General features: G+C 33.9%; 1 protein-coding gene across 26 annotated transcripts in view; it reads right to left on the bottom strand.

The window, feature by feature from the left end:
- Positions 1-13,360, bottom strand: part of ATRX (ATRX chromatin remodeler) — a 164,757-nt gene that overhangs the window by 24,050 nt on the left and 127,347 nt on the right. For 25 of the 26 annotated variants that reach the window (XM_074277166.1, XM_074277186.1, XM_074277187.1 and 22 more), the window contains 3 exons: positions 6,242-6,350; positions 3,576-3,753; positions 1,605-1,799 (listed from right to left, as the gene is read on the bottom strand). In XM_074277166.1, the coding sequence (XP_074133267.1) occupies positions 1,605-1,799; positions 3,576-3,753; positions 6,242-6,350 (482 nt within the window). Of the gene's footprint in view, positions 1-1,604; positions 1,800-3,575; positions 3,754-6,241; positions 6,351-13,360 lie in introns of those variants that run through there. The other variant, XR_012483909.1, reaches the window with a different exon arrangement.

The following is a 13,360-nucleotide window of genomic DNA, read 5'->3' as shown; positions in this document are numbered from 1 at the left end:
AAGCTATTTTATTAGATACGACTTCCATTCTTAAGTATTGTAATTTTAATGCAGTTTAATTTGAGAATGGAAGACAGTATGGAGTTTAAATAAGAGCATCAATTGATTTCTTATGGAAATGATCCATAAGAGAGGACCCAACATGGCAAAAAGTTCCAAGTTTATACCATAAGATTAGTTAAATGAATTAGGATTGCATCTACCATTAGCTGCCTTCAAGTTATGTGAAGATGCATCTCATAAAAGAAAGATGAGTCTTGTGCTACTTGGCATCAGAGGGCAGAACTAAAGGCAATGAACTAAAATTGTAAAGTGGGAAAAGAGGCTTCATGGCAGAAAAACTACACAAAGTACTAAAGTTCGCCAGAAGAGGAATGGATTGTCTTGGGAACAATGGGCTCTCTGTCACTGATGTGGAGTCCATAAGCAAAGGCTAGGTGATGACTTATAAGGAATGCTTTGGAGAGGCCTTGTGGTCAAGCATACAGGCTATATTTTTGTGAAGATGCAATGGCTACTTTAGACCACAATAACTCATAAGGTTCATCGGCTCAAGTAAACGAGGACAGAGGGGGGGCTCACACCAACAGACCAAGGAGATCTAATATCTTTTGGAATGAAAAGGGGATTGGGACTAAGTTAAGTGGTGATTTCCCATCAATTTTTAAGGAAAAATAAAATAGACAACAGACAAAAGTAGATAAATACTAAACTTTCTTGGGAAAATAATTTTATGAAAATTTGAAACAAAATGAATTCACAAAAGGCTAGTCTTATTCTCAATTTCGTTGGCAATCTTAGAGAGAATGCCCATAGGTCAGTGCATAAAGTTCACATTTGTTCTACCCATCAACTTTAACCTTCTCAGTGCCAACTAAAGAAGGGCTGCTTCAGTGTCACACACACTGTTGTTTTAGAAGTATTTCTGCCCTCTACTGGGAGTCTATTTAATGAGTGTCTAATGATTTTCCTTTTTTCTATTCACAATTTTCTGTATTAGAAGGCTAGATTTTTAAAATCTGGTAAGAATTTAAAGTTAAGTATTTCAAATACTGTTTTAACTGAGCTGTGCAGAAGGCAATTCTTTGTTGCCATGTCTCAACATCACTATGGTTCATAGAGAAGAGGCATAAATATTAATTATAAAGTAACAGTAACAGGGAAAACACATTCTTTAAAAGACTAAGCAGACAACTTTGGTCATAAAAGACAATCAAAGGGGAAAAAAGCTAATTTAGATGTTGAGAGGACCATAGACTTATAAGTGGAGATATGTAGTTTAATCTCCTATTGTAAATGAGAAAACTTAGTTCCCAAGAGATTTCCCAGATAATACGTGATGGAGCATGGATTGAAACCTAGATCTGTGGACTCCAAAATCATTTTTCTTTCTGAGTTGCTCGCTTGGTTATTGGTGGAGACTTAGTCAATCTATTTTTTAGAAGCAACCAAGCATAAATCCTATTGGATTAACATCCATTTGTAACCTCTTTAGGAAATCAAAGAAACCAGAATCCTGTTCATAAGACCATTACTTTTATATATGTGTGAAAATTCCCAAAAACATTCTTTAAAAAAAGTTGACAGTAAAACAATTTATTTACCTTGGGCAGCATAGGAGTATCCCGCTTCTTCTTCTTTTCAGAATTAGGGTCATCTAACAAGTCTGGTTCAAAGGTATAAAGCTCAGTCAATTCATTCATAGTAAAGTGCCGCTCCACTTGTTGTTGGTCAACAACTCGAAAAGATAAGGATTGCTTGGTGACCTGGCGATCATAGATCTTATCTTCCATGGTTCCCTAGGAAAGAAGACATATAAGTATGCAGAAAACAAAAACAGGGAAAAAAGTTCTCAACCAGTATTAGCCATAGGGAAGTATAGAGCTTTTGGTTAGTATTGTTACAGTTATAACTCTTGTTCTATCAGGCATTAAACAAAAATCTAGTCTTCATTAGGACCCAGGAATATTACCCATTCACTTCCAGGCAACAAATCCCAGAAAAGACAAAGAGAGGGTGTGTGATATGTGTCAATCAACAGAGAGGTTTATTAGCAACAATAACTTGAATTTCTACCACGTAAATTGATGAGACCTTTTAATTGGAGGTGCCTGGAACAAAGAGACATGGAGATAGTATGGCTGATAAGAGGAAGCTAATAATAACAGTGAGGAAGACTTCTGGGCTATGAGACTATATCAGATTGTCACTTCATCAGTCTTCAAATTTAGGCTTACTTGTTCCCTTATACTCACAAATGTTATAAGGCACAGTTGATTATTGAATATATTGTCCATAAGCTTATTTTGTTTTTGATAATGATAATTTATTTTTGCACATTAATTTCTATTCTTAGGATTTAGAATTCATCCTGCTACCATTTAATAACCTATAATGAAATTTTTAGATATTAAAAATCCATTTTACCTTTTCATTTTCCTGAAGTCATAAGAAACCTTGTACAAGCAAGAAAGCTTTCAAAATAATTCACCTATGCTAACCACCTTAGGGACCAATCTAAGTATGAATGATAGAGAAACAGATCAATATATTTATGCTTCTTTTTCAAGTTCATATTAATATTCAAAGTCACCACCAATGATAATATTAAAACATAAGGTAGAGGAAAGTTATATTGTGAGAGTCAAAGATTATAGATGAGCAGGGTACATGAATGCTGCATTGGTAATCATGTGACTTAGAAGCAATAGAAAAAAACATCCAATAACCTGAGGTGGTCATCTATCCTACTTCAGAAAAGCTGAACACTAAGCAGATAAAAAACCAAATTCCTCCAAAAATTCTAAACGAAAACCTCCAAAACATTCATGAAAGACACTGAAAAGAACTGTACAAGACCAGAAGAAATGGATGGGTTACATTCTGTACAGGAAAAAGGGATATGCACACTAGAGAGAATTACTGAAATATACAAAAGACATCAGCAAAAACCTATTTATTAATAAGCTACTAGGTGTCACATACACTGGGGAGCATGGGGCATACAAAGCTTTAAAGGAAAAAAGCAGTAGTTGTTTTCCAGCAGCTCACATTCAAATTGAGGCCCTTTAGTAGTATTTATCAGAATTTTGCACATACAATCAAACTTTTTTTTCTGTTCTATTTTTACTGATGACATGCTATCAGCATCTTTCTACCACTTAGTTTTCCATTAACCTGGTAGAGTGTTTTTCTATTTTATTTCCAAAATAAATGTAAAGACATTTTTAACATTCATTTTTGTAAGACCGTGTTCCAGATTTTTCTACTCCTTTCCTTATCGCCCTCCTCCATAAGACAGCAAGCAAACTGATAAATTAAGTATGTACAATTCTTTTTTTTTTTTGTTAAATATGTGCAATTCTTTTAAACAAATTTTCATTTTTGTCATGTTGTGCAATAAAAATGACACCAAAAGGAGGAATAATCATTAGAAAGGGGGGGGTGGGGAGGTGAAAATATTATATTTTGATCCACATTGAGTCTGCACAGTTCTCTCTCTGGATGTGGATGGTCTTTTCTATCCCAAGTCTACTGGAATCTGGTAGTTTAAAAAAGATGCATTTTAAGCTTACCTGAGCTAAGAACCTATACACATAAACAGGCTTATTTTGTCCAAAGCGATAAACTCTAAATATGCTCTGGATATCATAGGATGGATTCCAAGAGGCATCAAAGATAATCACTCGGTTAGCAGCCACTAGATTGATTCCAAGAGATCCTGCTTTGGTAGAAATGATAAACAATCGGCCTCTAGAGAAACAAATATAAACAAAGTCATTTTAGTAATTTCTTCGGTGACAGTACTCATGAGATCAAAATTTGTTATACAACACTCTTATAATCGCATATAGTGCATATGATGTTTCACATAATACCTAGAAAGATAATAAAAAATTTTAAAATAATCAAATGAATAAAATGTATACTCCCATTTAATTACATATTTAAGTAAAACATCCATGCACAAATGTATACTAAGTAGGTATATTAATAAACATTGGTCAATTTAACAGGGAGTCTTGTGGGATTTTTACCCATCTCCCTCTCTACCTCTGAAAAATGATCTATTGACAAGAATGAAACTCCCAAGTTTAAAGAAGTTGTAGCTATCCAAGTACAGAGAAGAGAAGCAACAACAGTCAAGGCTGTATGGAAATAATTGAATCAAACTAGTGAGAAAAAAGAAAGGAGTCATATATTAAAAGTTGTTTACAAACCAATTTAGGTAATTCACAAATAAAACGAAATTCTTCCTTAGAGTTAGTTTCTTCTATCACAATGGGAATGAAGTTTAACTCATAAATACGCTGGAGAAATTATTGTTACACCGATTCAGAGATGTTTCTCACCTTTTTCTAACTTCCCAAAGACTGTTGAGGACACCACAATATTTTGAAATCACGCAGGCTCACAACCTGGGTGTCTACTCCTCACATTCGCACCTTCCTATAGACAATCTGTTGCTAGGTTTCATGTATAGGCCCACATCTCTTAAGGATTAGACTATTACAAATGCCTGCTGACTGGTTTTCCTGCCTTAATCTCTCCTCACTCCAATCCACGCTTCCTTCAGTAGTCAAAGTGATCTTGTCATGTCCTTAATAAATTATATCATGTTTACCTCCTGATGTCACTGAAGTACCACCGACAACAAGATCTGCATTAATACTAACATCTCCTTTTGTTGTTGTTGTTTGTAGTTTTATTTTTTAAAACAAATGTACTTGGGATCATAGGTGAGTTAAAAAAGAAAAGTCAGTTGACATATCTTTAGCATTCCTGAATACTAATGTCTTTTCTATGATGATCATCATCAATTTATCCCCCAAATACCTATTTGCATGTGTTCTTCCCTGTTAAACTCTGAGCTCCCTGAGAGCAAGGTTTTATTGTCTTTTGCCTGTCTTTGTATCCGTCCTGCTTCACATATAGCCTGAAACACAATAAAAACTTTAAAAAAAAAAAAATGGTTGTAGTCTGATTAATTAAGACATTTCCCCTGATAATTCCAATTTTTGAAGAAATTTATCCTTAAAGTGCCTTTGCAATCAATTGCTTTAGTGAATATAGGAATGACTCTGGCCATCAATTTAAAATGACACCAAGACTTTTTCAGTTAAAATAATAAAAAACCTTACATTCATATAACATTTTGTAAACTTTAAAACACTACATAACTGACAGATTTTGCAAATTCAGTATAAGGTTAGTATATTTACACTAAATGCAATGATTGTAGTAAAGATATGAATTAAAAAAAATAATCAAAAATAGAATCATCATAGAGAAAAAATACATGTCCAGTGGTAAACTATATAACCACAGAGCTTACATTCAATGACTCTGTTTTGGCATAATCCCTAACCCAAAAACTTCTCTTAAGAACTATTTAAAATTTTTCTTGCTAAAACATATTTTTGGTTTTATGCAGATTCTTTCTTATGTGAAAATAAATATGTTCTGGATACAGATTTAGCCTAATAACTACTTAAAAAATTCAAAGAAACTAAGTCTTCATTTGACTTTTCTGTAAATGAAATAAGTCAATTTCCATTTTTCTTCTCAAAGAATCTATTTTTTAACCCTTTAATAAGTTTTTGTTAATCTCATTTCTTTCTTTTGAAAAGAATTTAATATTTTAATGTTTTCTTCAAGTGATAAGTTAAAACAATTTTTATCATTTGTTTAAAAATTTTTTGAGTTTCAAATTCTTTCCCTCTCTTCCTCCCCATGGCTGCTTAATGAAAACTGAAGCAATTTGATATAAGTGGTACATGTGCAGTCAAGCAAAACATTTAACTGTTAGTCATGATTGTGAGAAAAAATACAGGGGAAAAAAGGGCATGAAAAATAAAGTAAAGAAAAAGTAAGCTTTGATTTGCATTCAGATCACATTAGTTCTGGATGATTTACCTAGAGAAAGACAAAATTTTTTATCACAAGTGTCTTAAATCCCTGTATTGCTGAAAATAGGTAAGTTATTGATTACTGTACAATACTGCTGTTTTTATTGCATCTCTCATTATGTTAATTTCACTTTTTGCATCAGCTCATGTAAGTCCATGTTGAATTTAATTAGTGCCAAAAGTAATAGATTTTATTTACAATGAATGAAAAAAATACCTCACTAGAAGCTCTAAGTCAATATTCTGCAACTGATAGTACAAATCATTATCCTAGACACAGGGGAATATGCTATTTCGCCATAACTTCATGATGATCATGAATGATTTCTCACCTCACATTTGTCTCATCATTAAATTCTTCAGCCCACTTCTTTCTTGACTGTGCAGTAGTAGAGCCATCCAAACGATAGTAGTCAATATTTCGAAACCACTTTCCCTCCCCTAGTAATTTAACAAATAAATCATTAAGTTAGTAGTCATAGCATTTACATTATATATACATACACACACACACACACACACACACACACACACACACACACACACACACACACACACACACACACACGATACCTAAAAGTCTATAGAGATCCTCAACTGTAGCTGATGCAAATATAACTTTAAATGTGAACAACTCAAACAAATGGGGTGGTGTGGGGTGGGGAGGGTGGTTCTTTAGTTAAAAAAGGCTCCTTCATTTAACTCATTCTGTTATATTTCCCCCCACTGTGACCTAGGCTGTGTCACTTTACCACTCTGTGGTTTGGCATTCTCATGCATAAAATGAGGGTGTTGGAAGGGATAGCTATCTTCTAAAACCTTTTTCTACTTTAAATCCCAGAATTCACTGGACAGCCTTAAACAATGAATTCCCCTAATACATTCCCAAAGATTCAATCTACACATGGCTTTACAGGAAAATATGTAATCCAAAAATGAAGATATATGGAAAGAATATTCAATCTCATGAAAAAAAGTATTTTTAACATTTTAATAGCATTTGCTTTGACTTAAATCTGTATTACCATTTCAAGACAGCATTTTCTTCCATATTAAAGCCAGATGTATTAGATAACAAAACCAAAGCAAAAGAAATCATTTACTAATAACATACCACTAATTGATGAGTTTGATTACTATTTAAATGATTTAGCATTTATCACTTATATTTAACATAGCTACCAATCAATAAAAAAGCATTAATCAATTGCCTGCTATATGCCAAATATTATATTAACATATAGGGAATGCCAATAGAAAAAAAAAAAAAAAACAAACCATAATTCCTACTCCCATGGAGCTTACATTCTATTTCAGAAACAAGTAGTATATATAAAAGTTGCTACAGAATAAATATAAAGAATAAAAAATAAAGAGAGACTCAATGAGGAGACAGAAAGAAGGGAGGGAATATCGAGCATAAGGCACAGCCAATGCAAAAACATAGGTGCAGGAGATGAAGTGGCATGTGTAAGGAACAGAGAAAAGGCCACTCTGGCTGAGTCACAGAGTACTGGAGGGGAGTAATACACATTAAGGGTAGAAAAATAGGTTGGGGCTGGGCTGTAATATTTTTTAAAATGTTAAACAGAGGGATTTATATTATATCGATGTAGGCAACATAAGCAATAGGGAGCTATGAGAGTTGAAGGAACAGGTAAGTGGCATGATTAGATCTACAATTATAGAAGATCACTGGCAGGTGTATGGAGGAGGGATTAGAATGAGGAGAGACATGAGGCACTGAGCTCCATTAGTAAATTGTTATATTATCTTCTATGCCCATTTTGTTTATTTCTGCTGAACACATTGATATTTCTTGCTTGATTGCCGAGTGATTCAGTTTATCAATTCTCAGGGGGAAAAAAGAGAAGGACATGAAATATGACATAAGCTTAAAGAATGAAGAATTGAGTTAATTTGAAAAAAGGAAGAAAAATGCAGTGGTGGCCTATCACAAATTTGCACTGATTTTTTTTTTAAATAGACTGCTTATCAACATCACAAAATGAATATGTGTAACTATATGAATGTAATAATGATGAATGGAAATGCAGATTTTATTTAATATTTTATAAACATAGTGGATATCTAGGATAATTAAACTCAACAATAGCATCCACTAATGTTCAAGAAAGGAATGTTTGTGACATTAGTAATTTACATTTGATAGGAATACTTTTAGGAAAAAAGAAAATACATTTAAAAATTCAAAGCGGGGCAGCTAAGTGGCACAGTGGATAGAGCACCAGCCTTGAATTCAGGAGGACCAGAGTTCAAATCTGATCTCAGATGCTTAACACTTCCTAGCTGTGTGACCCTGGGCAAGTCACTTAACCCCAGCCTCAGGGGGGAAAAAAAAATTCAAAGCTCTTTTTACCAACCATACAGCACCATTCTTTCAACAATTCTTCAAAGGGTATAGTGCACAGACACACAGACATCTATAATATAGACACAGCCATATAAACATGTTATATATATGTAAATATATGACATGGACTAATACCTACAACAATACTATTTTTATCCTCAGGGAGGCAATGATTTTTCTCTTTTTGATATCTATCACACATCTGGAGAACCATCTCACAAAGTGAACTTGCATGTTTAACAAATGAATCATTAACGCCCATTGTATCTGAGCTCTGAGGAACTAAAAGGCCACATATACCTCTTAGACCAGTCACACAAGGCAGCTCTGATATGAAACTTGTACCACAAACTGAAATATAAGCTCGCAAAGGGCTGCAAATGAATTCCATTTCATTAATTCCATCTGCTAACTGTTCTCATCCCTCTAGTAGTCAAAGAGAGCCTGCAATGTCCTCCTTCATCTAGTACTAGGAGCAAACATCCACCTCTCCTATACTACCAAGAGCTGATTGAAGAGAGGTACACGGGAAAATGTATCAGTGTCTTCAATGATAAAACTAATATTTTTCAGGTAGTGAAAAGTAAAGGCTATACTGCTATACTAAAGGAAGCAATTTTGAATAACAAGTATATGGCAAGTGAATTTTAATCGAGCAAGCACTATATCAAATCTGACTGGTCAAATGTGTTGCTATATCAAAAAACAAAACAAAACAAAACAAAAAACATTCCAAGTCAGGAAGGAGATTAAAAAACCAAGAAAAAAATTATACTATTTTTATATTAAATATGTTGTGAACTTTAGTTGTGTATAATCCTTTTTTATCCCATTTCAAGAAATAGATAATGAAAGGTTCTGATGCTGGAGTTTAAAAATAATTTTCTGGCCAGGGTGAGGAGGGGAAGAGGATGCTGCAATGGAATATGAGAATAAGTCAAACAGAATTGGGGGGGGGGGGGAGAGAGAAGCACCACTTCGCACAATGGGGAGTATGTTAACATAAGATGTGGTCAAGAAATAAAAATGGATTTGAAAAGGGTTTGAACAGATTAACTTGCAATGAAAGAGACATAAATGACTACTAAAGGAAGGTAGGATACACCTAACTTATAAAAGGTTGACTTCAGGGTGAACAAGTCGGAACCCCCCCCCCAATAACCGCCTTCCCCCACCATTCAATTGTCCAAAAACACCTCAAGAGAACACATGTCCGTGGATGGGACTCCAAGAGCAGCAACTCCAGTGTTCCTCTATATTTCTGAGAGGGGGAGGGGAGGTCCTAGAAGAGGAATAAAGTAGGATGTAGAAGGTATACAAGGAGCTACACCAATTTTAGAAGGATTTAGAATTGCTTGTTTAATGGTCATGGATCATTAGCCAAACTTTTTAGACCATTTGATATATATAAAAAAATTGTTTTGAATACTACCCACCTTGGCCTCCTCTTTTAATTATTCAGAGACGCCAGAACAAAACTTAATTTCCTTATTGTTTAGCATTCAACTGGAGGCATTAGAATTAGACTCAAAAGGTTTATGCCACACTCATAGAACATCTAAAAGGATAAGATGAAATATAAGGAAAATATTGGGGGCATACGGTGAGACGTCAAATCGTTTATAAATTCCATGCCAATACCTTAATTGACAAACACTCAAGGCAATGGGCAGAGGGATCTGTGGGTAGTTTTCAGTAACCCCAACATAGCTGGCAGTCATAGACTTGTCACAGGGAAGGTAGGGTCTACATCTAATTGAACATGGGGTTAGTATCCTAAAGATTTTATGGGCTGGTGAGGTGGGAGGCAAGAAAGGAATACTATGTGAATCAGAACAATGTGGCTGGGGGAATGAAAAGACAGGCAGGAAAATCCACAACAAAGGCCAGAAGAGAATCCACATCCTAGAATGAGTATGGGTCTAGAAGCAAATTCTTGAATGTGACTCATTGGAAAGGACTTTCTTTAGACTCTATCTATCTATCTATAGTTAAATACTGTGTTTTCCCTTCTCAATTAACTTGGAAAATCTGCAAAACTCTAAATCCAGTCAAATAGAGCAGATAAATAACGTTCAGATTAAAAAAATGAAGTTTTCAAAAAACTTTTCAATCTATTTTCCTCCATATTTCTTCACCTACATTTGAAAATGAAATTTGGTATAGTTTGAAAATTTATTTCTAACTTTGCTCCATAATTAACCCCAAAACAAAACACTAGAATGGCTTAATGCCATTTGAAAAGAAACTTTTGAAATTTTCAAAGCATGACAAAAAAAGATTTTATACTTCTTGATGATGATGATGATAACCAGGCTATATGTTTAGAATTTCAAAAACTACATATCTTTTTATATTCTGGAATTATCAGATGATGTTCAAGCATGTTTTCGACCAAATCTTTTGTCAAACTGATTTAAATTTATCAGGAAAGGTAATTTCTTTAAGCTGTACAATGAATATTTGGATATTATGTCTCACTAATTGGAAATCTCGAGTCCATTTTAATAAGCCACATATTTCTACTTGTTACTGTAACTGTAACCACTTAGAAATGGTCATGCTGAAATAAATGTTTGAAAGAGAATTTTTTAAAATCAAGGTCTTAATTCACTGAACACTTTAAAAAGCTGTTTCAGGTTAATTAAGCTCTGGATGTTTCTTGCCAGAAGTAAAGAGGCAAAAAATTACTCTTAACTAACTAAACCTTTTGTCCCTTCCTAGAGATCAAGGTTTATTTATACAAACAAACTGCAATGTGCCATCAATTAAAACCCATGCAGCTCTTAGATGAAATAGCAAAGCTTGTTGTGATAAATTACTTACTATTCACTGGTGTAAAATATAATCCTCCCACCTATTGTTACATAGTAAAAGTTAAACTCATTAAAGACCAGATTGAACACCAATAAAGTACTAATCACACATGTGCTGTCATTACTTTAAATATTCTTTGAACTATATTTATAATATTTCATTTTTTTGTGCAAGAATTAATTTAAAAAAATTTTAAAGCACCTATTATGGGCAAGGAACTATATCAGGTGCTGAGACTGCTCTCAAGGACTTTATGTTCTCAGGGGAAAATATAACAAGGACACCAATCAGCAAGTATAAGATAATTTGAAGTAAAAGACAAGCATTAACACCTTGGGGGAGTATGGAGAGGAGAGAAATCACTGAAGGATTAAAGAAGGAGTTTTGCCATGAAGATAAGGATTCAGAAGGGAAAGATGAGGAGGTGGTAATTCCCGGGAACAGAAGGCTCCTTGTACAGAAATATACATCATGGATCTCTTTGGAAAAAATTAAATTTCCAATATAGAGATCTAAAAAATCCTAAAAGGAGGGAAAATAGTAAGGATCCCAACAATCCACAACTCTGTCACTCCTGAAATTTTGCTTACCAGAGGCCTAAGCTCCTTCTCAGAATATTAGGCAGCTCATCATTCCTACATCTACTGGTGGCTGATGTCTCTATAGGAAGAATAATTTCCCCCTTTCTAACTGGCCAAAGTGTAAGAACACACATTTTCCATCAGTTCATGGAAGACAGGATTGAAATTTCTCTTATGTAATTAAAATAATACAAAGGAAAGGCAAACAAAAAGAAGCAAATGTATTCAACACAACCTTTCGTACTAACTTAACTATCACCTTAGTCTTTATGTTCCTGGTTGACAAAACATATGCCTATAGATCTAGTGTTCCTTTCTCCATTGCAATCCTCTGTGCAGTGGATGATAGAGAATGAAAGCAAAACAGTTACATGGAGTTCTAGCATGAGGAAAAGATGTGTCAGACACACAATTTCAATGGGATTCTTGGTCCTTCCTAAAATCTGTTTCCTACTCTAATCTCCATCGAAGATCTCTGGTTTTTCCCACTGCTCTGTTAAATCATTTTATGGCTCTTCACACTATGAATAAAGAAGTTACAGTATAGTACATCCTTATCTGACTCTCGAAGATTTCCATTATAGACTTTATGGACTCCTGGATGTATACCAGGCTCTAAACTACAAACTGCTTCCCCATCCTCAGAACCATTTTTCTTTCTAGTTTGGTTTGCCTACATTCATTGAGTAGATAGCTTAAAGCTGATAGAAGCTGGTAGTAAACTGAAGTTTCTACAGTGGTATTCTAAGCTGATAGTTGGGCCAAATATCACCAAGGCTTCTATGACAGGTGTCATTTTGCCCCTTAGTCTGTCTATATCAACATTTATTAAATGCCTAATGTGTACAATATATTATGAAAGACTTTTTACCCAGTATTTCATGTCTTCAGTAATGATTTATTCATAATTCTGATGCTTCCGAGAGAATGGTTTTCCAAGACTCTGTCACTACATTTTTACAACATTGAAAATATTTTAAGTATGGGGAGGGGAGGTGGGGGAGAGGAATGATATCTACTAAGGCAGAGTCTCATACAATAAAAGGTACATAAAAGTCCAGTGATTTCAGTTGCTACATAAAATTTTGCTTTCCCAAAATGGTCCACTGCACACAAAAATATGAGAAATATAATATTTTTGGTTATATAATTTAAATAAGAAAAGTGATCAAAAAATAGGGTTTCCAATTTTCTGCAATGATATGTGATGAATGGAATTCTGATTACATATTTAAATGTGACAATTGTGCAAAACCATTAGTTGAAATTTTATTTTCTACAATGTACCTTTTATGTATGTCTATTAAAAATCTCAACTCAATTGTCATGAAACTATTATAAAAAGATGACTGAATATCACATTATAGTAAATCTGTAAATATCGTGGAAGGATCATTAAAAAAAAAAAAAAGAAATGATACATTTGGAGCTCAATGATCTTATTACTTTGAAGATACCTTATATGAGGTATCAAACAAACAAAAAAACACCCCCATAATCTGTCAAAAAATTATACCTGAGTATAAAAACACATACAGTAGTGAGAGTCATAATCACAAAGGATTGGAAACTGCACCAATGTCCAACAGTTGGGGAAAAGACTGAATAAGTTGGTTATAAGTATAATGGAACAATGCAGTGCCATTACGAATGATAAATGAGGGATATAAATAAATTTA

This window comes from Sminthopsis crassicaudata, chromosome X (genome assembly GCF_048593235.1).
Source record: "Sminthopsis crassicaudata isolate SCR6 chromosome X, ASM4859323v1, whole genome shotgun sequence".
Taxonomy (NCBI): Eukaryota; Metazoa; Chordata; class Mammalia; order Dasyuromorphia; family Dasyuridae; genus Sminthopsis; species Sminthopsis crassicaudata.
The sequence above is the reverse complement of the archived record's forward strand: the minus strand, read 5'-3'. Positions and strand labels throughout refer to the sequence as shown.